Consider the following 27,180-nt stretch of genomic DNA (forward strand, 5'->3'; position numbering starts at 1 on the left):
AAAGGCAGAATTTACAAAACAGTCATCAGACCAATAATGACATACGCGACAGAAACACGACCCGACACAGAGAGGACAAAAAGATTGCTCGAAACAGCGGAGATGAAAACCCTTCGAAAAATACGACGGAGATGCAAGGTGAATAACATTAACAACTGGGTAAGAAACAGAAGAATAGAATGGAATGACCACATAAGCCGAATGACAACAAATAGGGTAGTCAGGACAGCGAGAGACGGTTCCCCAATAGGAAGACGATCAGTGGGAAGACCACGAAAACGATGGAACGACAACTTACTAGAGGTACATTGAAAAAACAGACAAAGTCATGTCTATACAAAAAGAAGAAGAAGAAGAAGAAGAATATAAATACAACATCAGACCCCCGGAGCACCTAGTGCTCAAAGTTACTGCTAAGGCACATCATATGGAGTTTCTAGTGGTTTCAGCACTAACTTGAGCAGCTGCCCGGGGACCCTACATTCCGGGTGCCCCCACAAAGAAACAAACTTAAAAAAATCAGCACATTATTCACATAGAATAATGTTTGTTAATCAATTAACTGTGATATTTCGGTATATGGAAGGTTTCACTCCTGTTGAAAGGTTTCTCATATTTTTGCCAAATCACAGTCATAAGTAGAAAATATATTTATAAGTCCGTTGAGTTTCGTTCCACCAACTAGAAATATCTACTAAGTATAAATATTTTTGCTTAAGCTAAGTCACCTATTATGACGACTTAAGCAAAAATTTTAACTTGGAGCATGCATTTTAAATTAAATAAAAACATTGTAAACCTTAATGCTTAATGTGGGTAAAATTTGGTTTTGATTGGATAAATAATGATTGTTTTATGCTTTAGGATATAATATCATAATATTTTAACCCTTAAAAGTCACCCTTAATAGCATTGCTATTATTATTAGCAATTTAATAGATCTATACAGAAAATATAGTAATTTAATAGACACATATTATGAGCAGATGTTTCTTCTGTTCTGTCTTTCGATTTGAATGTAGAAAGTGGAACGTATTTCTGCCGAAAACCGGTTCTGTGGCATTATATTTATTAAAAATGCTCTTAAGGCAAGCGTCCACAGACCCGCATCGTACGCATCGGACGCATCGTACGCAACGGATTTTAGTTTGCCTTGTACAGAAACTTATGTAACCGCGTCCACTGATCCGCATCGTACGGATCGCATTATCGATTGTCAAACTAAAATCCGTTGCGTACGATGCGTACGATGCGGGTCTGTGGATGTGGACGCTTGGCAAACTCCCAAGAGGGCTATTCGAATTTTTCGAAAAAAAATTCGTTTTATAAACATACTTAGCTTCTTCATTTTTGGTGATAAAAAGTTTTTTCAAAACTGATTTTGTGGGGTTTCTAAAGAGCCATAAGACTATATAAATCAAATTCCGTAAAATTCCTTACTTTTTAAGTGGGGTGAGTTTAAATGGCTCGAATAAAGGTGTTTTTGCTCGTCAACAGAGGTTTTAACAAGCTATACTTCACAAATATTCACTGCAAAGAAAATCTATGCACAGGTAAATTTTGGTCATTAAAAAAGGTACAATTTACTAATCATATCATTTTTTCGTATCCCCAGTATTGTCGGAGATATTTTGAAGAAAAAGGTGAAAAATACGAAATTGCAAAAAATCAATTGATTAAAATAATTAATCAATTAATTAAAAAGCCCTAATTTTTCTAAAATTAGGCCTTTTAAATAGGTTAAACTTTTTGGGTGTATTGATAATTAATATATTAATAGAATTGCAGAAGGGTGAAAATTATCCAATTTTAATTAGGAGGGTAGTTAAGGGGTTGTTTTCACTGATTTTTTCGTAGAAAAAAGTAGGTACCGACTTTATGTTGATGATAAATTGCTGATTTTTTATGCTAGAAGCTTTTTTCTTTTTCCTTTTAAAGGTCTAACTGTATACTTAAAAAAAGATTATTTAAGTTTTCCCCGAAAATGCAAAGTTTTCCAGTTATTTGGCTTTGAATATTTCAAATTATGCATTTGACGAAAAAAGCTAATTTTTAACATGCCGTATCTCAGTTTGTATTGGTCGTAGAAAAATTATAAAAGAAGGATTTTGTTTGTGTTTCTAATTTTGATATCTACAATAACAATTTTGATAACAATTTTGATATCTACAGTTTTTTTTGATCAAATGCATATTTTTCGAGGCATTCTCAAAAAACCCTCTAAAAAAGTCGATTTTTTCGTCTAATAATTGTTACGTTCAACCGCGAATAACTCAAAAAGTATTAGTTTTACGAAGAAAAAGTAGAGAATATTTGTTTCTTAGAATTACTTTTTACATAGATTTCTATAGTTAAAATGTAATGAAAAATTCCCACCCCGAGATGGGGTGACAACCACCCTCAAGGTTTTAGCGTACAGCGGCATGATATAGAAAATCATCCTTGGGCTATTCCCTACCTTCTGTAAAAATTTCAAGTATATCCATACCTACTGGACGAAAAAATTGCGAGGCAAAATGCTTCATTTGCTGGCCTATGTATATAGGAAATTCATATCTTTCTTGATATTTGCAAGATAAACAACACATAAAATATATAATATTTCCATACTAAAATTTCCCTCGATTGCTACAAAATTAATTAAAAAACACCACTTAAGCGTTATCTTAAATAAACAATAACAAATGCTTAGTTTAACATAATATATATTTTAAATGTATAAAAATTATAAGAAATACTTGAACTTGAATGTTTAATTACATATTTAAATTAATAAATTAGAATACTGTCATGACAGGCAGTCTATGAGTTATGATACTATGAAACTACCTATAATTATTTTAATCTAAATTAATTTCAACATCAATTATTATCTTCGTGTAAATATTTGTTCACAACTTGAAGTAATCCTTGTTTCGGGCCACATTCACCATTTATGTCATCTTGGCCTATTTGCCAAATCATGGCGCCAGCAACATTTTGTGAACGAATATACTTAGCCTAAAAGAAAAAAATATTTTTTTACTTTTTATGATCGTTTAAAAAAATAAATCCAAACCAGCTGTACGTCTTCAAGCATTTTTCATTAACTAGCCCTCATATACCTTTTAGAATCTTCAAAAGCGTATACAGTGTGTCAATTTCAAAAGGAGCCACCCTCTATAATTTGTTTCCTATAGAAAATCTAAAAATATGAAAAACCCGTCAAATTTATTTGTGAGGGTGACATTTTGTAGACTAGTTTTCAATTAAATTACATCAACACTATAGCGGGGGCGGACACAACCCCCAAAACCTTTAATGGAAAGGGGGCTGAGTGATACCTCATTTTAAAGATCGTGTAACTACTTTTCAAAAAATACCTTATACATTAAAACATACATTATATTTCTTTTCAGTACTTTATCCTACAGGGGGGGGGGGGGGCGGACACAAGCTCTAAAATCTTTAATAGAAACGGGGGTTGAGTAATACCTCATTTTAAAGGTCGTTCAACAATCTTTTAAAAAATACCTTATACATTAAAACATACATTTTTCTTTTCAGTACTTTTGGAAAAATCAAGTAAACTCGTAAATATAAGAGATCGTAAGAACTCCAAAAATGTTTTGAATTTTTTTTTGAGTATTGGAGTATATTGAATATTTTTTGCAGTATTTTTGGAAAAATCAAGTAAAATGGTAGATAATTGAAAATAAATATAATATATGTGGTATTTTTGAAAAAGTAATTGAACGAGGGCCGGCGTAGCCGAGTGGTAGTGTGCTAGGCTAGCGTGCCGGTGGTCCGGAGTTCAAATCCTACCGCCGGCAAGAACAACTAGACATTTTTAAAAATGTTTATAGGCCCCAGGTCGACTCAGCCTGAATAAAATGAGTACCTTGGGTAAAACCAGGGGTAATAAAAGGCGGTTGAAGCGTAGCACTGGCCCTGTTACCTTCCTTGTATACCGTAGGCCCTAGATATAGCAGACTACCCTGCTATACTCCCAAAGCCACGTGAGCGGTATAAAACGGGAGACTATTATTATTAATTGAACGAGCTTTAAAATAAGGTATCACTTAGCCCCTTTTCAATTAAATATTTCTGGGTGGTGTTCGCCCCCCCGCTAGAGGGTTGTTGTAATCTAGTTAAAAACTAATCTACAAAATGTTTCCCTCACAGATAAATTTGACGTGTTTTGCATATTTTTAGATTCTCCATACGGACCAAATTATAGAGGGCGGCACCTTTTCAAATTGACACACTGTATAAGATTTGTACGTGAAGTTTTAGGTGATATTTAGATTTATAATTATTTTAATCATACTAACCTTTTCTTTAACTGATCTTTCTTCTTCATAAGTTAGCCATTGATCCTCATAATACTTATAGTATACTTTCTGTGTATCATCCCATACGCTGGTATAATTCGCAAAGTTTGAACAGATCTAAAAAAAGTTAAAATGGACTGTAATTGTTTTATAAGTTTGATTAGAAAAATATTCAAATGATGAGTGGGTTGCATGTGTAAGTCTATTTCAAATGGACACAATATTGAGATTTATTGAGTCAACAGAGTCAATAGTTGATCCTGTCAGAGCAACAATGGCCTAACCCACAACTCACAATTTTACCAAAACGCTTTTATTACATTAAAGTTAATCCATCCTTTTTTAAGTATTTTCAGATGCAGAGTGGCCCAAGCATTGGTGGCTTTAGCCACTCTGCATCTGAATCGGCTCAAGCATTGGTTGATTGAACGGGGGGTTAGACAAGAAGACCCAATGTCACCTAAACTTTTTAATACAGTCTTCGAACATGCTTTCAAGAATGGGTATTGGATGACAAGGCAAATAAAAATAGATAGAGATGGAGAATATCTAAACAACTTACGTTTCGCCGATGATGTAGTTATAGTAGCTGAGGATCTAGGTATGGTAAGAGAGATGGTACGGGAACTTGTGGATACAGAAAATGTAGGTTTAAATATAAACATCTCGAAACAAAAACAATGACATGTGGGACCCAACAAGAACATGAGTATTGGTGGGAAAGAACTCGTAGATAGATATAAATAAATGGGACATGAAATTACGATTGGCAGGGATAATCAGACTCATGAACTGAAGAGAAGAATCGGACTTGGGTGGGCAGTATATGGAAATTTGAGAGAAACTTTTAAAAGTAAGGTGCCCACGTGCCTAAAGAGAAAGGTATTTGATCAGTGTGACCTCCCAGTCTTGACATACGGAGCAGAAATACTTAAGTATCTTAACCAAAGCCTCGGCTATCAAACTGAGAGTCACACAGAGAAGAATGGAGCCGTCCAGCTTAGGACTAACTCTGCGAGACAAAATAAAAAACGAAGAGATCAGAAGAACAAAGGTGACGGACGTCATCGAAAGGATAGCCAGACTAAAATGGAGATGGGCAGGGCATATAGCCAGAATGACAGATGGGCGAAGAGGTTATTGGAATGGAGACCAAGAGAAGATAAGAGAAACGTCGGTCGACCGCCTACAAGATGGACTGTCGATTAAAGACTGCTAAATAAAAACTGGATGAGAGCGGCACAAGATAGACGGGGTTGGAAACAAAAGGCTGGATGATGATGATTTTTTGAACTTACCTGCCTATATGTTGCCGTTGATGGTTTACCAGAACCAGTAATAGGAGCATGAAAACCATGATCATTGGGATCGGCAAGAGTGAAGGTTCGTCCATAGAAAGGTATTCCGACGTTAACTTTTTCCTTAGTGGCTCCTGCTTTTAACCAGTTTTGAAGACCCATGGCTGTATTCAGATGATTTCTCTCATAAGCACTTTCAACTGGCGAAGCAAAGAGAGCTGCATTATGACCAGTGTAAATACTCCAAGGGCCATAAAAGTTGTAGCACATTATATTGATCATATCAACATTTCTGAAATGTTTAAAATATTGTTAGTGTGGATACAAACCGATGGATATAAATGGTTATTAACTAGTAATTTTAATAACATTTAATACAAATTTATTAGATATGAAAACATTGACAGTAGGTGGTGCTGTAATCCAGTGCGAAGCTTCATACTATTTTTTCTGTATTTTTAAATTTTAAATATTTATCATTCAGATGGTATGGAATATTCCATACCATCTGAATGGAATAGAGCCAAAACAATTATTTTGCACAAAAAAGGAGAAAAAACTGATCTGGAAAATTACCGACCAATCAGTCTGTTAAACCATCTTTATAAACTTTTCACGAGAGTAATCACCACAAGATTAGACAAGAAATTAGACCTGTACCTATCAAAGTAGAGAACAAGCTGGATTCAGAGCAAACTTTGGAACCAACGATCACCTCCAAACAATAAAACAACTCATCGAAAAATCCATAGAATATAACAAGCCCTTAGTTTTAGCATTCGTAGATTTCCACAAAGCATTTGACTCAGTAGAACTCGACAGTGTTATAGAAGCACTAAACGAGAGCCGCATTGATAGCCGATATTCGAGGCTAATATGTAATATATATAAAAATGCGACAAGCTCGATACAACTACACGCTAACATCAAACAAATAAAAATCCAAAGAGGTATCCGTCAAGGGGATACGTTGTCACCTAAACTTTTCATATCGGCTCTAGAAAAAGCGATCAAAACCCTCGAATGGGGTGATAAAGGAATAAAAAATGTGGACGGAGAGATGCTCCACCACCTAAGCTACGCAGACGATATAGTCTTGATTGCAGACAATTTGGGACAAATAAAGAAAATGTTGAAGAACTTGGTACGGCATGTCATAAAATAGGCTTAAAAATGAATATAACAAAAACAAAATATATGACGAACTTAGTACCAAGTAAACACCTTAAAATACAAAATGAACAAATAGAATTGGTAGACAAATATATATATCTCGGTCACGAAATTAAGATAGGTAAGGACAATCAAACAACAGAAGTACCCAGAAGAATAATACAAGGATGGGCAGCATACGGAGCTCTTAGGGACATTTTTAAGAGTGACATTCCAACTAACATGAAGAAAAAAGTTTTCGACCAATGCGTGCTACCGGTGATCACCTATGGTGCAGAAACATTATCGCTCACAAAGAAAAACGCACAAAAACTAAGAGTAGCGCAGAGAAGAATGGAGCGATCAATGATAGGGGCTACTCTGCGAGACATGATTAGAAACGAAGATCTACGAGCTAAGACCAAAGTCATAGACGTCATTGAAAGAAGCTGTAATTTAAAATGAAAATGGGCTGGACACGTTGCCAGAATGAAGGACGGAAGATGGACTCGCAAACTAGTTGAATGGAGACCATGAGCCGATAAACGTAGCTGAGGAAGACCACCAATACGATGGCAAGACGACTTACGAAAGACAACAAAAAACTGGATACAGAAAGCACAAGATAGAACACTTTGGAGACAAACAGGGGAGGCCTATGTCCAGCAGTGGATTGAGAGAGACTGATGATGATGATGATGATGAAATAATATTTTTAAAATTAAATAAAGTAATTTTATTATTTATTCCTACCCCTCTGTGGCTCAGTGGTAAGAGCGCCTACCTTTGGATCGATAGGTCCGAATGGTCGTGAGATCGAATCTCACCAGGGTTAGAAACTTTTCGTTTATTATAAATTAATAAATGAAAATAGTTTTTGTCCTTGTGGGATCGGTACTCACCGGAGGGACCGCAGACGTTCGGATACAATTAGCGTCTCTTTACAAAGACAATGACGTCGACTTTGCAAAGTAACAAGACACTTACTCAACGCACACAGTACACATTACTCCCCTGAGTTAGTGATAAGTTATAGTCTAAAAATCATTATGATATTGACTGGCTAGTTGGTTGTGAAAACGAGTGCCAATAAAACACAAAACACACACACATTATTTATTTCTTTTTATTTACCTACTTTTTTCTATTTAAGAATTACATAAAACGGCTGTTAGTTAATACCCTTGTTATAGATTTAAATAAAGTTAAAAAAGTTTACATGTTGCATAACGGACTCCCCTCGTTGCGTAAATGGTCTCTTCCAACTGTTTACAGGGCACTTTTACTATGGAGCTTACAACATACTAAAACACCAGTATAGAATCTTATATAATTAGACGAAACTATTAACTAGACCAAAAACAGTTAAGACCAAGATCCGGATATCCGACTACTAAAACTGCTCCAAATTTGGCTGATTTCACTACTCACGAGCACTGGGTGGACGAAAGGAGGAACTCTACAATTAAACTAGACGACTTTTCTCTCCCTGTCGTGAATAGTACAACCTAAATAGAATACGAGTTGACCATGCAATTTGTAAAAAATCACTGAACGAATATGATATTACTGTCAGTCCGGGATGAGACAAATGCAGCGCTGCTGAACAAACAATCAACCACATCGTCTTAGAATGCTGAGCTACAAATTCGTAGGCAGCATACAAGAAATCAACCAACTCACTCCAAAGACAGGATTGATTCCTTGATTGATTCACTGTTTGGCTTCAAGGCTGTCACCTTCGACTTGAAGTATAAGAATAGAAGTAGAAAAATATGGAAAACGGGCACTTGCTTAACATCTGTTTAATATAAGGCCAACAATATAGAAATATTAATTTTTTTAAAATGATCTGAACTTCATATACTTACTCTGTTATTTTTGGTACAATATAACCTGCATCAGGATAAGGATATACTGCAACACTTAGTAGGTAGTTTTTTGTTTCCAATGCCTTCTTAAATTCTTTCAAGAGATGAATAAAATTTTCCTGTAAGCAATTTTAGTACATTATACATTTTTTTAAATTTTATAAATCCTGCGAAAACTAATAAGTATTTTTGAAAAATTTAAAGGCAGAATGAAAGATTATGTTATTACCGAGGGCCGAAAATTTCTATAATGTTTATTTTAATAAGTTACAGGGGTGAAAAAAGAGAACATTTAGTGTGATTTTTAATTACAAATTACACTCAAAATAAACTTTTTTTCTCACTCTAAAGCCGATGCCGCACTGCAGGATGCTAGATGGTCGCTTGGAGGGTGGATTTTAAAGGTGGATGGTGGAGGGGCGCTGCATCCTGGACGCAGTGAAAGAGTGAAATGAAGTCAGAAGTCAGTATCCAACTGACTGCTGAGAAATTGTTTGTTTCATTTGTTACGTTACATTTGATTTGTTTTTTAGCATATCTATTAGAGGTAAAACTCACTAACTACACTTTTCAGAAAGTGGAGAAAAATCGACTGAAGGTATTTACAAATTGTTTTTTAGATTCACCTGACTTGAATATTGGATTTTTTTAATGCAACTGCAATGAATAAATAAAACAGATATTTTAAGCCATGTTTCGTCACATAGTGGGTCTGCTGAGTCCCAAATTGCCCTTTTTTTATACACAGCACTTATTACGCTTTCCTGCATAGCCAGGCTACCTGGATGGAATATCAAACACGACTGATTTGGGTGGATAGACGCCTGGCGAACCACCGGATGGTTAGATGGTCGTAGGAGGCCACTGCGGCTACCGTCGTTTTGTTATTCGTGGTATAAGTAGCTGGATAGTCGCCAGACCAGGCAAGTATCTACCATCCACCATCCTACCAAACTTCCTGCAGTGCGGCATCGGCCTAAGGGACTTTCGGCCCTCGGTAACCATGTAATCTTTCATTTTGCGATTAAATTTTTTAAAAGTATTTATTAGTTTTCTCAGGATTCGAAAAAAAAAATGCATTTAAAAAGCATTAGAGCCGCAATTGTACGCCTATGCCCTTAACATATAGGTGCTTACCTCATCCTTACTGTAAGGCTTTTCCCAGTCAACGTCTACTCCATCAAAGCCATGTAAACGAAGGAAGTCAATGGTATTTTGTATTAAGCTGTGTCTTTTATCCGGATCCGCAGCTACTTCAGAAAATACTGCAGCAGGTGTATCCCCAATACTTATGAGAATTTTCAGTTTAGGATTCATTTTTTTAAGCGATGCCACTCGTTTATACATTTCTACAACATAAAAACTTACATGAATTTTTACCGTTATAGTGAGCCTTACTATAATAAAACCCCTTAAAAATATGCTTAAATTAATAAAAACACATTATGTAAATAAGACTTTTTGTTGAATATTTAGCCATGCGAGCGTAACATGTTGATATTTTGGTATACCATTTGCTGGTTTTAACATTGTTCATTTCGCTCTCTTCCAGTAGTTTTCTTAAAATCCTATTATAATTTATTCTATTATATATTATCCTATTATTACTTAATGGATCAAGAAGAAGAAGAAAAGGAAAAAGAAAATAGAAGGTGAATTCTGCGTCAACTAAACTCCTGTAGAAAAAGTGGCGCACTGCAACTGCCTCCTCATCATAATAAATGAAGAATGACCAACAAACAAGAGATAAGAGTGCGCATTAGAAAAGCTAGATCCACCTTCAACTAGATAGGTCCTTCTTCAAGAGTCACAACCTCTCTCTTGACATAAAAGTAAGAATGCTACGATGCTACGTCTTCTCTGTCCTTTTTTATGGTTTTTAATTGTGGACCTAGAACGAAGATATGTGCAGACAATTGGAAGTATTTGAGATGTGGACTGACCGAGTCACAAGTGAGGAGGTCCTTAGAAGAATGAAGACGAATCGTGAGGTAGTGACCAACGTCAAATATATCGAAAGTTACAATGCTTCGGATGCATTATGCGAAATGAATCCACATATGCCCTCCAACAAGCCAACCTACAAGAAAAAATATTTGGAAAACGAGGTCTACGAAGGAGAAGAACATCTTCCTAGAACCTGGTTCAACTCTGCAACTTTTCGCCGCTGCTGAAGATAAGATAAATATTGCCATGATGATCGCCAACATTCGTCATGGATTCGATTAAGACGAAGAATGGATGAAAAAAACTTCACGAAAACGAAAAAGAATTCATAATTATAATATACATAAAAATACGATTAGTTCTGAAAGGCCGTCACCTTATAATCATTATTTATATTATGTACTCATTCATGGAAGTTTCATGAATTTACGGGCAGTATTTGATAGTGCCCGTAAAATCATTAGGATATTAATACCTTACAAGAGGATCGGTGTAAACAAAAACGTTCTAAGTTTTTAGTTAAGATGAAGGTAAACTGTAAACAAATCAAAGGAACAGACAAGTACAAGTATTTAGGTTTCATAATTAGTGGAGTCATTGAAGGTGGATATGAGCTATTACCTCCGATTTCGTTTAACCTCCATCGATTTGCATGAAAATTGGTGAGTGGTTAGAGGATATCTCAAGGAACAAAGGTGACATGGTGCCAACTTGCGCTTTTACCCTGGGGGTGGATGCCACCCCTTCTCGGGGGTGAAAATTATTTTATTAAAAATAACTCCATAATTCGATAGAGGGACTAACTCTAAGCAAAATTTGTTATATAAAGATATTGAAATTAATCATAACTTTTTGAGTTTTTAAAGATTAAAGATTTTAATTTTTCCTGAGAAAAATGCATGTTTTTAACCGATTTTTTATAAATAATTCAAAACCTATAAGTTTTTACAAAAAAGTTATTATCACCAAAATTGAAGATAATAAAAAATGAAAAAAATTCCTTACTAGAAAAACTTTTTAGTGTTAACTAAAAGTGAGTTATAGGTAATTGAATGTATATTTCTTTCGGCGACTACCCAAATCTAAGTATTCAAGCTTAAATAACGGGAAAATTATGCATTTTATAACACAAACTTATTAAACATTTGTCTAAGTATTTAAAAATATCTATCAAATGAGCCCACGAACAAGTTGATAGCATTAAAATTTATGCTCCAAAAATTTTTCAAAAGTTATCTTTTAAAAATTTTTCCAAAAAATGTTATTGTTTTTTTTTAATAACTCCGTTAATTTTGAGACATGAGATTCGCCTAAAAACCATTTGAAAGCTAAAACTAAGGGCTTTTAAACCACTTTGAATTTAATTTTTTAAACCCCTTACTTTTTTAAAAATAAAAGGTTAAATTGCCCGGTTACATGGTTCTCGCAGGCAAAATTTAAGCTTAAAACGTTTCTATCTCGGTTATTTTGTACCCTACAGAAATAGTAAAACAGGTAAAATATTTGATTCAGAATAAACTAAAATTTAATTATGTATCATTTTTTCGTATATTGAGTATTTTGGAGTTATTATTAAAAGAATATGAAAATTACGATAATCTGAAAAATTCTGATTTTTTTAAATTATATCTTTTTTTCAAAAATATGCATTCTAAACCGGTCAAAATTGTTGAAATAATTACTTATGCTATTATAAAGAAACTCTTGTAAGGATTTCTATAAATTTTAATTTTGGTGGAAATGGCGATGTTTCATTTTCCACTTTTCCAAAAAAAAATCCAAAGGGTTCTCTTATTTTCATCATAACTTGCTTAATTTTGATGCTATTAACGTCTTATGGAGCTCATTTGATAGGTATTCTGAAATACTTTGTCAAGTGTTTAATAGGTATATTTTATAAAATGCATCGTTTTCCCGTTATTTAAGTTTGAATACTTAGATTTGCGTACTCGTCGAAAAAAATATACTTTCAATTACCCATAACTTACTTTGAATTAACATTATTGTAGTTCTTTAAATAAGAAGTGTATTCAACCTTTTATTATCTTTAATTTTAGTAATAATACTTTTTTGTAAAAGCTTACAGTTTTTGAGTTATACGTGAAAAACAGCTTTAAAACATGCATTTTTTTTACGAAAAAATAAAATCTTTGATCTTTAATAACTCAAAAAGTATTGATTTATATTAATAACTTTATATAACAAATTTTGCTTAAAATTTGTCCCTCTATCGATTTATGGAATTATTTTTAATGAAATAATTTTCACCCCCGAGAAGGGGTGGCATCCACCCCCAGGGTAAAAGCGCAATTTGGCATCATGTCACCTTTGTTCCTTGGGGTATCCTCTAACTACTCACCAATTTTCATAAAAATCGATGGAGGTTCAACGAAATCGGAGGTGAAAACCTTCAGTGACTGCACTAAATATCAAACAAACGAACAACTGAAGAAGATATAAAAATAGACTAGGGCAATCAAGTGACTGACTGCGTACGAAAATTGAACCCGGGACAAGAACATTAGTATAAAAGTAAAAAGAAGGATATATTATTAGAATACAATAATAAATATATATTATGGTTCTGTGTATGCAGGCTCACTCATTAATATATTAAGCGATGTGAGATACAATATATTAGATATAATAATGTTTATTAAAGTTACAAGCTTTAACTTCAAAAAATAGTTAAGAATCGTATACGGTTGCATAACAATTAGAATGTCACCATGTTCTTTACAAAATAAACGTTTTTGACGGATGACGAATTATCTCGAGCAGAACATTTGAAATTTTGACTAATTTGGAAATTTTTTTGTTTATGAATAAAAAAAGTTTTTATAAACAAGAAAAAACCTTGGGTTTGTACGTCTTGTAATTTTGAATGAAACAACCCGAATCACATTCACTAAATTTTAAGTACGTATTTTTGGGATTCAAAATTCGTATAAATAATACATAGATACGGTAATCTCTTGGTTTGCTGAATAAATTTTATGTTTACTTACCCTTCTTAATATCTACATATTTATTGTGGATTAAGGTTCCATTTTCATTTATTTTTACAAATGCATAATTTAGGTGGGTGCATAAGTTTGTGTCTATTGATTCAGGTGGTGCTACTTTGATTCCAAAACTGCCTGTGTAATAACATATTACGTTTCCTGAAAGAAGATCCGTGTTATTGTGTTTATTATTAAACTGTTTATATTTTAAATTGAAAATTGAAAACTTACAAATACGTAGATAAAATGCCTCTGAAAATATCTTCCTGAGGCATGTTCTTAATTAACACAATTAACTGTAATAAATCAGTTTTCAATAAAAGTTACATGCTGGAAACATAATCGAATTGTCAAAATAAAATAAAACATTTTCATTACAATTATGAGTTTATTACTATTTATAAAATGTTCATCAAAAACATCCTATAAAAAAAGTTTCACAACCATTTTATTCAACCGGTATGATTGTCATTTCTGTCGAGCTTCTGTCATGTGTCGTCTAATATTAATATATCTACGTCATACGTTATTGGTATACAATGATACAAACCAAAGACGTATGACGTAGTTATCTCAATATTATAAGACACATGACAGAAGCTCGAAACAAATGACTGAATGAAAAGCCCTATTAAAGAATAATGATAAATAGACAACAAAAACCAAACTGAATTGAACATTTCAATTGAATTGTCATGAACGGATATCACGACGCGACTAAAACTTGAAGAACACAAGGCACAAGTGGCACAAGAAGAAAAAACCTGCTAATAAAGGTTTGAACAAGAAATGATTACGGGTCATTCCATTTCAAATCACTCAATTTTGGAGCAAAAAAAAATTTTGGACCTCCGATTTGTCTGAAAATTGGTATATAGCAAAAAATCTTCTTCTTTTTTTCTCAAAATGTTATTTTATGCGATTTTACAGTGATTTGGTGTTTATTTATACAAATTTGCATTTTCTATCGTAAAGTATCCATGAAAAACATAATATTTTAATAGAAGGGACTCAAAAATGTCATTATAACAAGTTACTTTGATTCAAAACAAGCTTTTGATCAAATTTTATAGTGTAGAAAACGTTAAAATACCGTTTTACATATCTCTCCATTCCCAAAATACATCATAATCGATTTGGCTGAAAATTTGCCCACAGATAGACAAAACATATGACTTTAAGTGGTGAAAAGGATTTGAATTATATTACAATACCAAAAAAGTTACATGCAATATTATAGTCAAAAATATAGGCGTCTACTGTAAGTAAAATTAACTCAAAAATATCGACCTCACCACAAAAATTGTCAAAAAGAAATTGTAATAATTGTAAATACGATTTATTTGGAACAATTTCAGTTCCTACCATTTTTGTCGAAAAGTTAAAAATGGCGAAGATATTGAGCAAAACAGGTTCTACTATAAAATCAAGATGGCGGCTAACGTAACGGAGGAAGTCATTCGTGATTTTAAATTTAGGCTACTATTAACTCCCCTAAAGATCAGAAAAATAAAATTTTGGGAATCTCGGTATTCAAGGTCAAATGCTATCCCGACTGGACTAATATATACTTTTGGGTCTGATATTACTGCATGTAACTTTTTTGGTATTGCAATATAATTCAAATACTTCTAACCACTTAAAGTCCTATCTTTTGGCTATCTGTGGGCAAATTTTCAGCCAAATCGATGATGATGTATTTTGTGAATGGAGGAAAATGTAAAAAACGGTATTTTAACGTTTTTTACACTATTAAATTTGATCAAAAACTTGTTTTGTTTCAAAATAACTTGTTATAATGCCATATAATGACATTTTTGAGTCCTTTCTATTAAAATATTATGTTTTTCATTGACACTTTCCGACAGAAAATGCAAATTTGTTTAAATAAACACCAAATCACTGTAAAATCGCATAAAATAACATTTTGAGAAAAAAGAAGAAGAAGATTTTTTGACCTTAAATATCTTATGTTAGTCCAGGGCCCATCTGTTTTGAGATGATCGTTGAGAGGTGACTCAAATTTTTTTGCAGAAATTGCTTGAAAATAACTCAAATAATAATATTTGAGTTATCCTCCCTCTCAAAAAGGTCCGGAACATTGTTTAAATAATTAAAATGTAAAAAAATAAAGGAAAAAGTCTATTTTTTTCTTCGTTTTTTGATTATAACTTTAAAAGTATTCATTTCCGAGAAAAGATGTAATAACATAAAAGTTGCGTAATTAAATTTGCTATAACATAAAATTAGTTAAAAATTTAAAAACTAGTCACCCTTGTTGCGAAATAGCAATAATTGCGAAAAAAACCATACAAAAACAAGTATTCGCATTTTACGTTTTTCAACAATTTGTGCTACACTTAGGAAATTCATATTTTACCCAGAAAAACTCTATGATACAGTAAAATAAAACTGTAAATTTCATTAAGATAGGTTCAATAGATTTTGTAAAATAAATTTTGCAATCCAGCTTTCGCAAAAAAATTCATTTTTTCAAAATGTTACAGGACTGAAAATAAAGTAGATAGCAAGTTGAAATCTTTTTTTCGTATAGAAGTGTACTGTATCTTTCATTTGCAATTTGTAAAATTAAAATTGATTGACTAGCACGGCGTCAGGAATTTTTTTAAATAAACAATAATTATTGGTGCTACGCGCAGGACAGCGATGTTCGATTCACACAAGTTAATTTCCACCAAAATTTCTTCCAATCTTTATCTAATATATTATTTTCTTACTCTATATTTTGTTGTATTTTAATATTTTAATTTCACAAAAATCAAACTAATTTTATTATTATTTGTGAATTATTGTTTAAACAATTGCATATGCATAAAAATAATAAACTTTTATTTTCTAAGTTAAAATATATGAAAAAAGAAAGTTTTTTTTTAAAAAGTGTTATTTCAAAGGATAGAGTATGTGTTTTTATTTTGCAATAAACAAATTTATTTATTTATATCGAAATGTAATATAAATTAAAATGTATCAATCATTATCAAAGGTCATTGGAATGCCCAATCAGAGCAAACTATCTGCTGTCCTGCGCGCAGCACCAATAATTAATGTTTATTTTAAAAAAAATCCTGACGCCGTGGTAGTTAATTGATTTTAATTTTGCAAATTGCAGATGAAAGGTACAGTACACTTCTATAGGAAAAAAAAATTTTAACTTGCTATCTGCTTTATTTTCGGTCCTGCAACATTTTGAAAAAATGAATTTTTTTTGCGAAAGCTGGATTGCAAAATTTATTTTGCAAAATCTATTGAACCAGATCTTAATAAAATTTACAATATTGTTTTACTGTATCATAAAGTTTTTCTGGGTGAAACATGAAGGTCCTAAGTGTAGCATAAATGGTTGAAAAACGTAAAATGCGAATACTTGTTTTTGTATGGTTTTTTCGCAATTATTGCTATTTTGCAACAAAGGTGACTATTTTTTAAATATTTCACCAATTCTATATTGTAGAAAATTTAATTACGTAACTTTTATATAAATTCAACTTTTCTCGGAAATGAATACTATTAAAGTTATAATTAAAAAACGAAGAAAAAAATCGAATTTTTCCTTCATTTTTTGACATTTTGATTATTTAAACAATGTTCCGGACCTTTTTGAGAGGGAGGATAACTCAAATATTATTAGTTGAGCTATTTTCAAGCAATTTCTGCAAAAAAATTTGAGTCACCTCTCAACGTCCAAATGTACTAACATTTTTACAGATGCGCCCTGATCTATATTTACGTCCCGCAGATCTATATACCAATTTTCAGACAAATCAGAGATCCAAAATTTTTTGCCTGAGTGATTTGACATGGAATGTACCTTACCCATTGCCCTTTATAAACAAGAAATTTCACAAGATGAAGAAAGGAAATTACAAAATACTACAAGCAATCTAGAAATACTCACAAGAAAGGATTTAAAGATCACAACAATACCATATACATAAAGGGTTTATCAGAACCATTAAAAAGGATAGGAAATAGAGATAACACAATAGAGATTAAAGAACTGCATCTAGAAAAAACCCTATGGATTCAACAATTTCTATGTGGGAAAAATAGCAACACATCACTGATATGCAAACATGCCTGGGATAATGATCACAGATTACAATGGAATTATACATACAGTCATAAAAGAAACAGACATGGAAAAGGCAAAAATCCAAGAATTAACTTTCATCCTACTTAAAAAAGAAAAATGTGTAGCAAACAGCAAATCCATCAGCAAAATGCAACAGGCTCTTGTTGCCAATACTAAAAGAAGAAGTCAACAACCAAAATATATCAACATTAACGGATTAATAGAGATTGATCATACATACGGTGCACAGATTCTATAAATGTGCCGGTGTCCATGCGCCGTATTATAGTCGGTATGTGAGAGAGTGTATTGTACCTATATCGGAAAGAATATTCCTCCTTCAACTTAATACCTACCCAATTACAACTAACATTATCCAGGTATATGCCCCTACAGCTGACAAACCGGACGAGATAATTGAAGAATTTTGTAACTATCCAACACCTTAAAATGCCTCCCCAAAAAGGATTTAACTTTGATTATGGGTGATCTAAATGCTAAGATTGGTAGGGGACAATCGGGAGAATTCATAGGGCAATTTGGACTTGGAGAAAGAAATGAGCGAAGAGACCGACTGGGTGAATTTGTGGCAGAAGAAGGGTTTGTGATTACTAACACTTAAGGTAGACTTCCGTACCAAGCGACCGAGACAGGAGACCGCGACAGGCGACAGATAGGTCGCGATTAGACGATAGTTGGTCGCTGGTCTCTGTCGCGGGCTGCAGAACTACCCTGATATAATTGCATTGAGAGCAGTCGTGGGGAGACCTCGCCTATCTGTTGCCTGTCGCGGTCTCCTGTCTCGGTCGCTTGGTGCGGAAGTCTACCTTTACTGCAAGCGCCAGTTAACTTGGCGACAGCGAATACGCACAACGACACTGAGACTGATGATCATCCCATAAGCCACTGTGCAATGCGTCTCGCCAAGTTAACTGGCGCTTGCAGTACTTCAAACTCCCTTACAGAATATTATATACATGGAAATCATCTCAAGACACTCCAGACCGCATAGTGAGAAATCAAATAGATTACATCATGATTAATAAAAGATTCCGTAATAGCATAACATCAGTCAAGACATACCAAGGAGCTGATATCAAGTCAGACCATAACCCACTGATTGGTAAAATTAAGCTCAGGCTAAAGAAGGTTAGATGTAGTGTCATTCCAAAATTCGACATCAGGCTATTAAAGGACCAAAACACAGAACATAGTGTAAAAGGGTATATACAGAACAACTTGAATACCGTTATTCAATCGGATGTAATGGAACATGAGATAAAAAAGTTGCATACAGTTTCACAAGACATACGTGAGAAATTCCTCAAACCACCAAAAATAAAGAAGAAATCGTGGATGACAAACGAGATTTTAGATATGATGGAAGAGAGGCGAAAGTCCAAAGATCAGGACATATCATTATACAAAAGAATATATAAAGAGATCAAAAAAGCAATTAGAATAGCTAAGGATACACGACTAAGAGAACAGTGTGCGGAAATCCAGCAATTACAACATAAACGCGATTCATTCCATATGCACAAAAAAGTTAAAGACGCTGCAGGCTTATACAAACTTAGAAGAGTTGGGTGTTTGGCAGATACCCAAGGCAAACCACTGTTAACTGTGGAAGAAAAACTAGACACGTGGAAGAAATATGTGGAAGTAACTTTTGCAGATGAAAGGCAGAATACCATTGAAGACACTGAATGCCTAACAGGACCCCCGATTACCATTGAAGAAGTCACGTCAGCTATTAAAACAACTAAAGATGGTAAAGCTGTAGGACCTGACCAGTTTTATGTAGAATTCCTAAAACTTATGGATGAACAAGGAATCAAATGGATAACAACTGTATTCAACAAAATATACGTAACTGGAAAAATACCCCAAAGCTGGTTAAAGTGGACCTGCGTAACTTTACCCAAAATAGTAAATCCAAAATATGTGAAGACTACAGAACAATTAGCTTAATGAGCCACTTACTCAAAACGTTTCTAAAAGTGATACAGAATACGGTAGAATATATAAAAAATGCAAAGAACAGATATCATGGACGCAATTTGTCTTCCGCGATGCCTTAGGCACCCGAGTACCCGAGAGGCTCTATTCGCTGTCCAAGTGCTTATGCAAAGATGCAGGGATGTTGAATGTGATGTCTATATTTGTTTTATCGACTACAAAAAGGCGTTTGATAGAGTAAAACATGATAAACTCATAAACATCTGGAAAGAAGCGGGAGTAGATGATAGAGACGAGACTTGAGAATCATATATAATTTGTATTACAACCAAATTGCCAATATTAAAGTGGATGACCAGTTGACAGAGGCAGTCTCCATAGATATAGGAGTGAGGCAAGGATGCATTCTGTCCCCGGTGCTGTTTAATATATACTCTGAATGTATCTTCGAGCAAGGGCTGGGAGAACTACAGGAAGGCATATTAGTCAACGGAGTGCGTCTGAACAACATCAGATATGCCGACGACGCTGTAGTTTTTGCAGACAGTCTAGATGGTTTGCAAAAGAATAATGTCGCGCATATCAGATATAAGTAGAGAATACGGACTTGATCTCACTACGAAAAAAATAAAGTACATGGTAGTCAGTAAGCGCGAAATATTAAATACACAGTTTTTGGTTAACCAACAACTAATTGACAGGGTCGACAGCTACACATACCTTGGTACCGACATAAACAGCCAGTGAGACCACTCAAGTGAAATAAAACAACACATAGGAAAAGCGAGATCAGCGTTCATAATGATGAAGTCTCTTTTCAGAAGCCACGATTTACCTATTGCTACCAAAATCTCTATCATCAGATGCTATGTACTTTCTACGTTATTATACGGAGTAGAGGCCTGGACACTTTCCGAGGCTTCTTTGAGAAAACTCGAGGTATTCGAGATGTGATGTTACAGGCGCATTTTGAAAATTTCGTGGGTGGATCGTGTGACTAATGTTGAGGTTCTACGTAGAATAGGCAAGGAATGCGAGATTATTAATACAATCAAAGAGCGCAAACTAGAATATGTTGGCCATGTTATGAGGAATGAACAAAGATATGGCTTGTTACAACTCATTCTTAGAATAGAATAGAATAGAAATATGCTTTATTGTCACTGAAAATTATACAATTTTATGGACAAAGCTTAACATAGATTCACGAAAAAGATATACATAACAATAACAAATACAATTTTATAAAATTAGATAAATCGTCAATAAAAAAAATATAAACAAGTTAAAAAAGTGAAGTAAAAAACAAAAACCAATATATTGCAAAATTACTATAAATATCTATAAATTACTATAAATACTATAATTATAATACTATAAATTACTATAAATAATAAAATTGAACATACAACATAATATAATAAAACACAAACAAAGGAACTAATAAGTTTAAGCTGCTGTATGTGACACCCAAATATAGATAAATACATTCTTCAAGGCAAGGTATTTGGAAAGAGAGGACCAGGGAGAAGAAGAATATCTTGGCTTCAAAACCTGAGAAAGTGGTTTAATACATCGATAACCGGACTATTCAGAATAGCAGCAAGCAAAGTTAGGATAGCCATGCTTATCGTCAACATCCGGAACGGATAGGCACCTTAAGAAGAAGAAGAAGAATGTGAGGGAGAAAGTATTCGAAATAATTGAAACACAAATAATATAAAATGTGTTATTTCATTATTTCGAATACTTTCTCTCTCATATACCGACTATAATACAGCGCATAGACGCCATCCCCCACCGCCACGTCTAGAATCTGTGCACTGTACATAATCTACAAGCATATACAACACACAATACAAAAACGTATAATACATAAACACATAATACGTAAACACTTAATACATAAACGCAATAAATAAACTTACAAAATAATCAGCATTTCATATTATCCTGAGATTAGAAAGAGATGCGTACCCTATTTACAAACACTTTACTCTTTCGCAGCGGGGGAACAGTTTTAGATTGCAGCGAACAGTTTAGGTATTATATGTCTATATAACACCTTCATAATTTAAAATAGACTTTTTTGACAACGATTTCTGGAGTGGCAATCAAAACGTCAAACTTCTTCACTCAACGAAAAAGGTACGTAATATCAATAAAAATGTTAATTCAGACAACAAACGCAATACTTAAAATTTGTCCAATTCTTGGTTTTATTGGAACAACAAAGCGATGTTCATCAATACATTATTTTAGTTAGTTGAGCCAATGTATTACGTTTATTGAATGGATGAACATTCATTATGTATACCATAATATCACTTTATTGATATTACGAACTCTGTTCATCGAGTCAACGAACACTATTTATTGAAACAATAACGTCATTAATTGACCGACGAAGACTATTCGTTTTGTCAATTACAGTGATATTTCTCCTAACGAATTTTGTTTATTTCTACAATTATTTCCGTTTATTCTTATAATTAATTCCGTTTATTCCCACAATAAATACGGTTATTCTTACAAGCAATTCTATTCATTCTTACAATCAGTTTCGTTCATTCCTACTATGAACGTATTTTATATTAATAATTACTGAATGCATTAGCCCAATGTATGATATTGATTAATAAAAATTTTTTAAATCCCCCTTTTTTGTCCTAAACCTAATGGACTTTACACTGTGTGATTTCTCATAATATTATGAGAAATCATATAATGAGTTCACTTATGCAGTGCGCTGGAAAAAATGTTACACTCCCCCCTCCTTATTAACTTATTTATTTTTAGCACATAAGCAAAATGCTCGAACAGGTCGATTTTTAAAATAATCAAAGATATTATAACATCAATGTTTCGAACTTTACATGATCCCTCTGCAGGTGACAGGCATAACTTTGATTTTTTTAAATGGGAAAGTACTTCATGTCACAGCTCATTAAAGCGTTTGAAATAGTGATTCCAAAAATGTATAACACTTTAATCCTTTTTGAGAGCGCAGGTGCAAAGTTTCGATCGAATTCTTTTTAAACGCATTCATTTTTTTTTGGAATCCTGAGAAAACTAATAAGTATTTTTGAAAAATTTAAACGCAGAATAAAAGATTACATTATTGCCGAGGGCTGAAAGTCCCTTAGAATAAACAAAAAGTTTCTTTTGAATGGTATATATGAAATTAAATATCATACTAAATTTTCTCTTTTTCACCCCTGTGACTTATTAAAATAATCATTATAGAAGTTCTCAGGGACCCTTGATAATACTGTAGTATTTTATTCTGCGTTTAAATTTTTAAAAATACTAATTAGTTTTCTCAGGATTCGAAAAAAATTTAAAAAGAATTCGACCGAAATTTCACGATAATAGACATACGAAAACTTCCTTGTACTACGGACTACACTTGGAAACGAAATGAAATTATTATTCGGCACTTCGGCAGAGGTAACGGCATTGTTTAACAAAAAATTCTTTTTTAAACAATGGTAACACAGAGAAGCTAGGAGTATCACGATAAGGAAAATCCCTTACATTTCAAATGATCAAGCAAAACATTTATTGTCTCAACAACTACGTTTATTGTCACCATGGACGCATTGATTGTGGTTATTAAAAGCAGTAGTAGATTGATTAATGCATTCGTTGTCACAACAATCAGTTTACATCTATACAATAATCATATATTACTCTATATTAACAACATTTGTACATTGTTTTAATGAAATCTGTACGTTGTAACGATAAACCAAGGTAATTGCTTGTCATCTACGAAATCAAGAAAGTGAGTTGCTGCAAGAATTAACAATATTTATTAAATATACGAAACTAAGTTACTGGCTGAATAAATTTTGTGTTATTGATTAATCTACTCTAGTTATTTTCACAATTATTATTCAACCATTGTGACAATAACCAAATACATTCGTCAATGTCTAAAAGTTCGTTGAAACAAAAAAGTAAATTGTTGTTACTACGAAATACTATTCAATAATCACTGTTAATCAATATTACGAACTAAATTTTTTTGAGTGTTCTTTTTCTTCTTTTTCAGAATTTTTAGTGTCCTTCAGGGCGTCGGATGTTGGGTTCAGTCTCTTATCGATTTCTTCCATGCACTACTATTGGTGGCCAGGTTCTTCATATATCTTTAACGCATGTCTCTCTTTTCACCTATATCATGGATCTGCTCCATCCATATTTCCTCTTGTTTGTTTTCGATCTTCCTCATTATCGGTTCTTGCTCCAGCTCTCTCTTTATATCTTCATTTCTGAATCGATCAAACTTCGCAACTCTAGCTATTTTTCTCATGTATTTCATCTCGGTCGCGTTTATCACTGACTCATGTTTCTTTTGCACAATCCATGTTTCCGCTCCATATGTCATTATCGAATTTACTATGCTGTTATATACTCTGAGTTTAGTTTTGTTTTCTATTTCTGATTTCACAAAAATTGTATTATTTAAAGAGTAATATACGTTAGAAGCCTTTTTCAGTTTATTACTTATTAACTTATTGCCATGTCCGTCGTCCCATCATCTCTTATTATATTTTACAACTAAGTATTCAAAAGTGGATACTTGTTCTATTACTTGCTCCCTTACTATTACATATGAATGGCTTAGAATAAAAGGAGTGCAAGTGCAATTTGTGTATGTACTAAGTTAAGTGCAGATTTGGACAGCTAGTTAACAGTTTATTTGGATTGAAAGATCCTAGTGATCCCTATATTATAATGTGATACATAACTGTTGTGATTTAAAGACAATTTTAAAAATTAAAAATATAACTTGTTATTTCTCAAATCAAATAAATTGGCACTCGAATCCCTTTTATTCTAAGCCATTCATATATTGGTATTCATTTCTTTTTTCTCATCTTCATTTATTATCATAATAGCCCTAATAAAATAAAAAAAAGTCAAAATGTAAATTCGTACAGGTTAAAACAAATTTTATATCAAAGTTTAGGTGGGTACAAAAGATATTTTCAAGAAAGTATCCAAATCATACAAGGGAATCATTTTTTAAATAATTAAAAAGGGGTCATTTTTGAAAAAAAAAAAATACTTTTTTAACTGCTGAGGTAATTCACTTATTAGTGAAGGTATATGGGATTCTTTTCTGCAAAGTTGAAGAGAAAATATTTCACATAAGACTTACCAAGTTAAATTTGACCCCCTATTTATTTAAATAATTGTATATAAAACTTAAAAACAAATTTGCAAATAAATATTTTTACCGTTTTAAATAAGCAATATAAAATATCTTTTTTTACAGACTAAGTTGCGCTATGTTACCAGTATTAAGCAAAAAAAATTGGTCAAAAAATATTTAATATTTTTTGAGATATTGAATTTGTTTATTAAATGTTACTATGTATTCAATTGCAAAAACGCGGTTGTTGCCAAAGAAATATTCACCTGCTTAAGATCTCATTATTTTTATTTTTATGTATATTTTTGATAAATATATTGATAAATTCAAATTTCAGTTAAACTCCCCCCTAAAATGGCATTGGAAAATTATTCAAATTTGTTTATAATTTGTTTTTTTTAATAACGTCGCAGGGATTAAGTATTTTGAAATGCCGTTTCGATAATTGGGTTCCTGGGAATTTTTTACTAATTAACGAAATTTTTTGTCGTTTTTTCTTCTTATTTTTTTTTCTTGGAGTTATATTACTACGGGCCCTTTTAGCGTTAAACTTTATCAAGAATGTCGAATCTCTTAGTAGATTCTAGATCTAAAAATATTAAGATTTAATTAAAATCTCTTAAATAAAATGTGGCTACTTACTGAGTTACAGGGTGTTTTATTTAAAAATTTAAAAATTATTTTTACCAAATACTTTAAAACTATTTGACGTATCCTTATCATACTTGGCAGAAAGTGTAGCTATTATACACCCTACTAAATTGTGATTAATAAACGTTTCTGGCTAGTGCCAGAGGCGTACGACAGGGGACAGTGAATGATTGACCCTTCCCAAATTCTACGCCACTGAGTGAATTACTATTTTAGCGAAATTTTTGGATTCTCCAATACTTTGTATGTAAATAACTTTATTGGTATCGATAAAGTCATCAGTTTGAGAGATATTGGACGTTTAAAACGAATGAATGAATGAATCAAAATAACTATGCCGTTTCATTTTTAACGTCCTATATCTTGAAAACTAATGACTTAATCGTTACCAGTAAAGAGTATATTATTTACGTAGAAAGTATTAGAGAAACGAAAAATTTCGCTAAAATAGTAATTCCCTCAGTGGCGTAGAATTTGGGAAGGGTCAACCATTAATTATCCCCTGTCGTACGCCTCTGGTAGTAGCTAAAAACTTTTGTTTCACAAAATCACAATTTAGTAGACTGTATAGTACCCACCCTTTCTGCCAAGTATGATAAGGATACGTCAAATAGTTTGAAAATGCTTGGTAAAAATAATTTTTAAATTTTTAAATAAAACACCCTGTAACTCAGTAAGTAGCCACATTTTATTTAAGTGATTTTAGACCAATCTTAATATTTTAAGGTCTAGAATCTACAACTTAGAGATTCGACATTCTTAATGAAACTTAACCCTAAAAGGGCCCGTAGTAATATAACTCCAAGAAAAAAAAAGAAGAGGAAAAAAAGACAAAAAAATTTGTTAATTAGTAAAAAATTCCCAGGAATCCAATTATCGAAACAGTATTTCAAAATATTTAATCCCCGCGACGTTATTAAAAAAACAAATTATAAACAAATTTGAATAATTTTCAAATGCAATTTTAGGGGGAAATTTAATTGAAATTTGAATTTATCAATACATTTATCGAAAATATACAAAAAAATAAAAATAATAAGATTTATTACAGGTGAATATTTCTTTGGCAACAACCGCGTTTTTGCAATTGAAAATAGAGTAACATTTAATAAACAAATTCAATATCTCAAAAAATATTAAATATTTTTGGACCAATTTTTTTTTGCTTAATACTGATAACATAGCGCAACTTTACATGTAAAATAAGATATTTTATAGTGCTTATTTAAAACGCTAAAAATAATTATTTGCAAATTTGTTTTTAAAGTTTGATGTATAATTATTTAAATAAATAGGCGGTCAAATTTAATTTTGTAAGTCTTATGTGAAGAATTTACCCTGCAAGTTTGCAGAAAATAACCCCAAACACCTTCACTAGTAATTGAATGACCTCAGCAGTTAAAAAAGTAAGTTTTTTTGCAAAAATGACCCCTTTTTAATTATTTAAACAATGATCCCCTTGTATAATTGGGATACTTTCTTGAAAATATCTTTTGTACCCATCTAAACTTTGATATAAAATTTGTTTCAACCTGTACGAATTTACATTTTGATTTACATGTAGTGTATTTTTATTTTACTAGACTATAAGGGGTGTTTTGAGATTCACTTCCTTTTTTAAATTCTGTATTTCTTTTTGCCAAATATTTATTACTTTTTGGATTTTCTAACTGTGTCGTCAAACGTAAAACAAGAATAATAAAATGTAATTTTCAATTCAATTAATT

At 32.5% G+C, this 27,180-nt stretch overlaps 1 protein-coding gene across 2 annotated transcripts in view; it reads right to left on the reverse strand.

Moving 5' to 3' along the window:
- Positions 1-2,688: 2,688 nt before the first annotated feature.
- The window catches only part of LOC114333853 (chitotriosidase-1), a 34,863-nt gene continuing 10,371 nt past the window's right edge, over positions 2,689-27,180 (reverse strand). For both annotated transcript variants that reach the window (XM_028283848.2, XM_028283847.2), the window contains exons 2-7: positions 13,590-13,745; positions 9,772-9,983; positions 8,635-8,753; positions 5,612-5,903; positions 4,314-4,430; positions 2,689-3,000 (exon numbers count right to left, since the gene is read on the reverse strand). In XM_028283848.2, the coding sequence (XP_028139649.2) occupies positions 2,863-3,000; positions 4,314-4,430; positions 5,612-5,903; positions 8,635-8,753; positions 9,772-9,983; positions 13,590-13,745 (1,034 nt within the window). In that variant the 3' untranslated portion in view covers positions 2,689-2,862. The remainder of the gene's footprint in view (positions 3,001-4,313; positions 4,431-5,611; positions 5,904-8,634; positions 8,754-9,771; positions 9,984-13,589; positions 13,746-27,180) is intronic.

The sequence above is a fragment of the Diabrotica virgifera genome, chromosome 2 (assembly GCF_917563875.1).
Source record: "Diabrotica virgifera virgifera chromosome 2, PGI_DIABVI_V3a".
Classification (NCBI taxonomy): Eukaryota; Metazoa; Arthropoda; class Insecta; order Coleoptera; family Chrysomelidae; genus Diabrotica; species Diabrotica virgifera.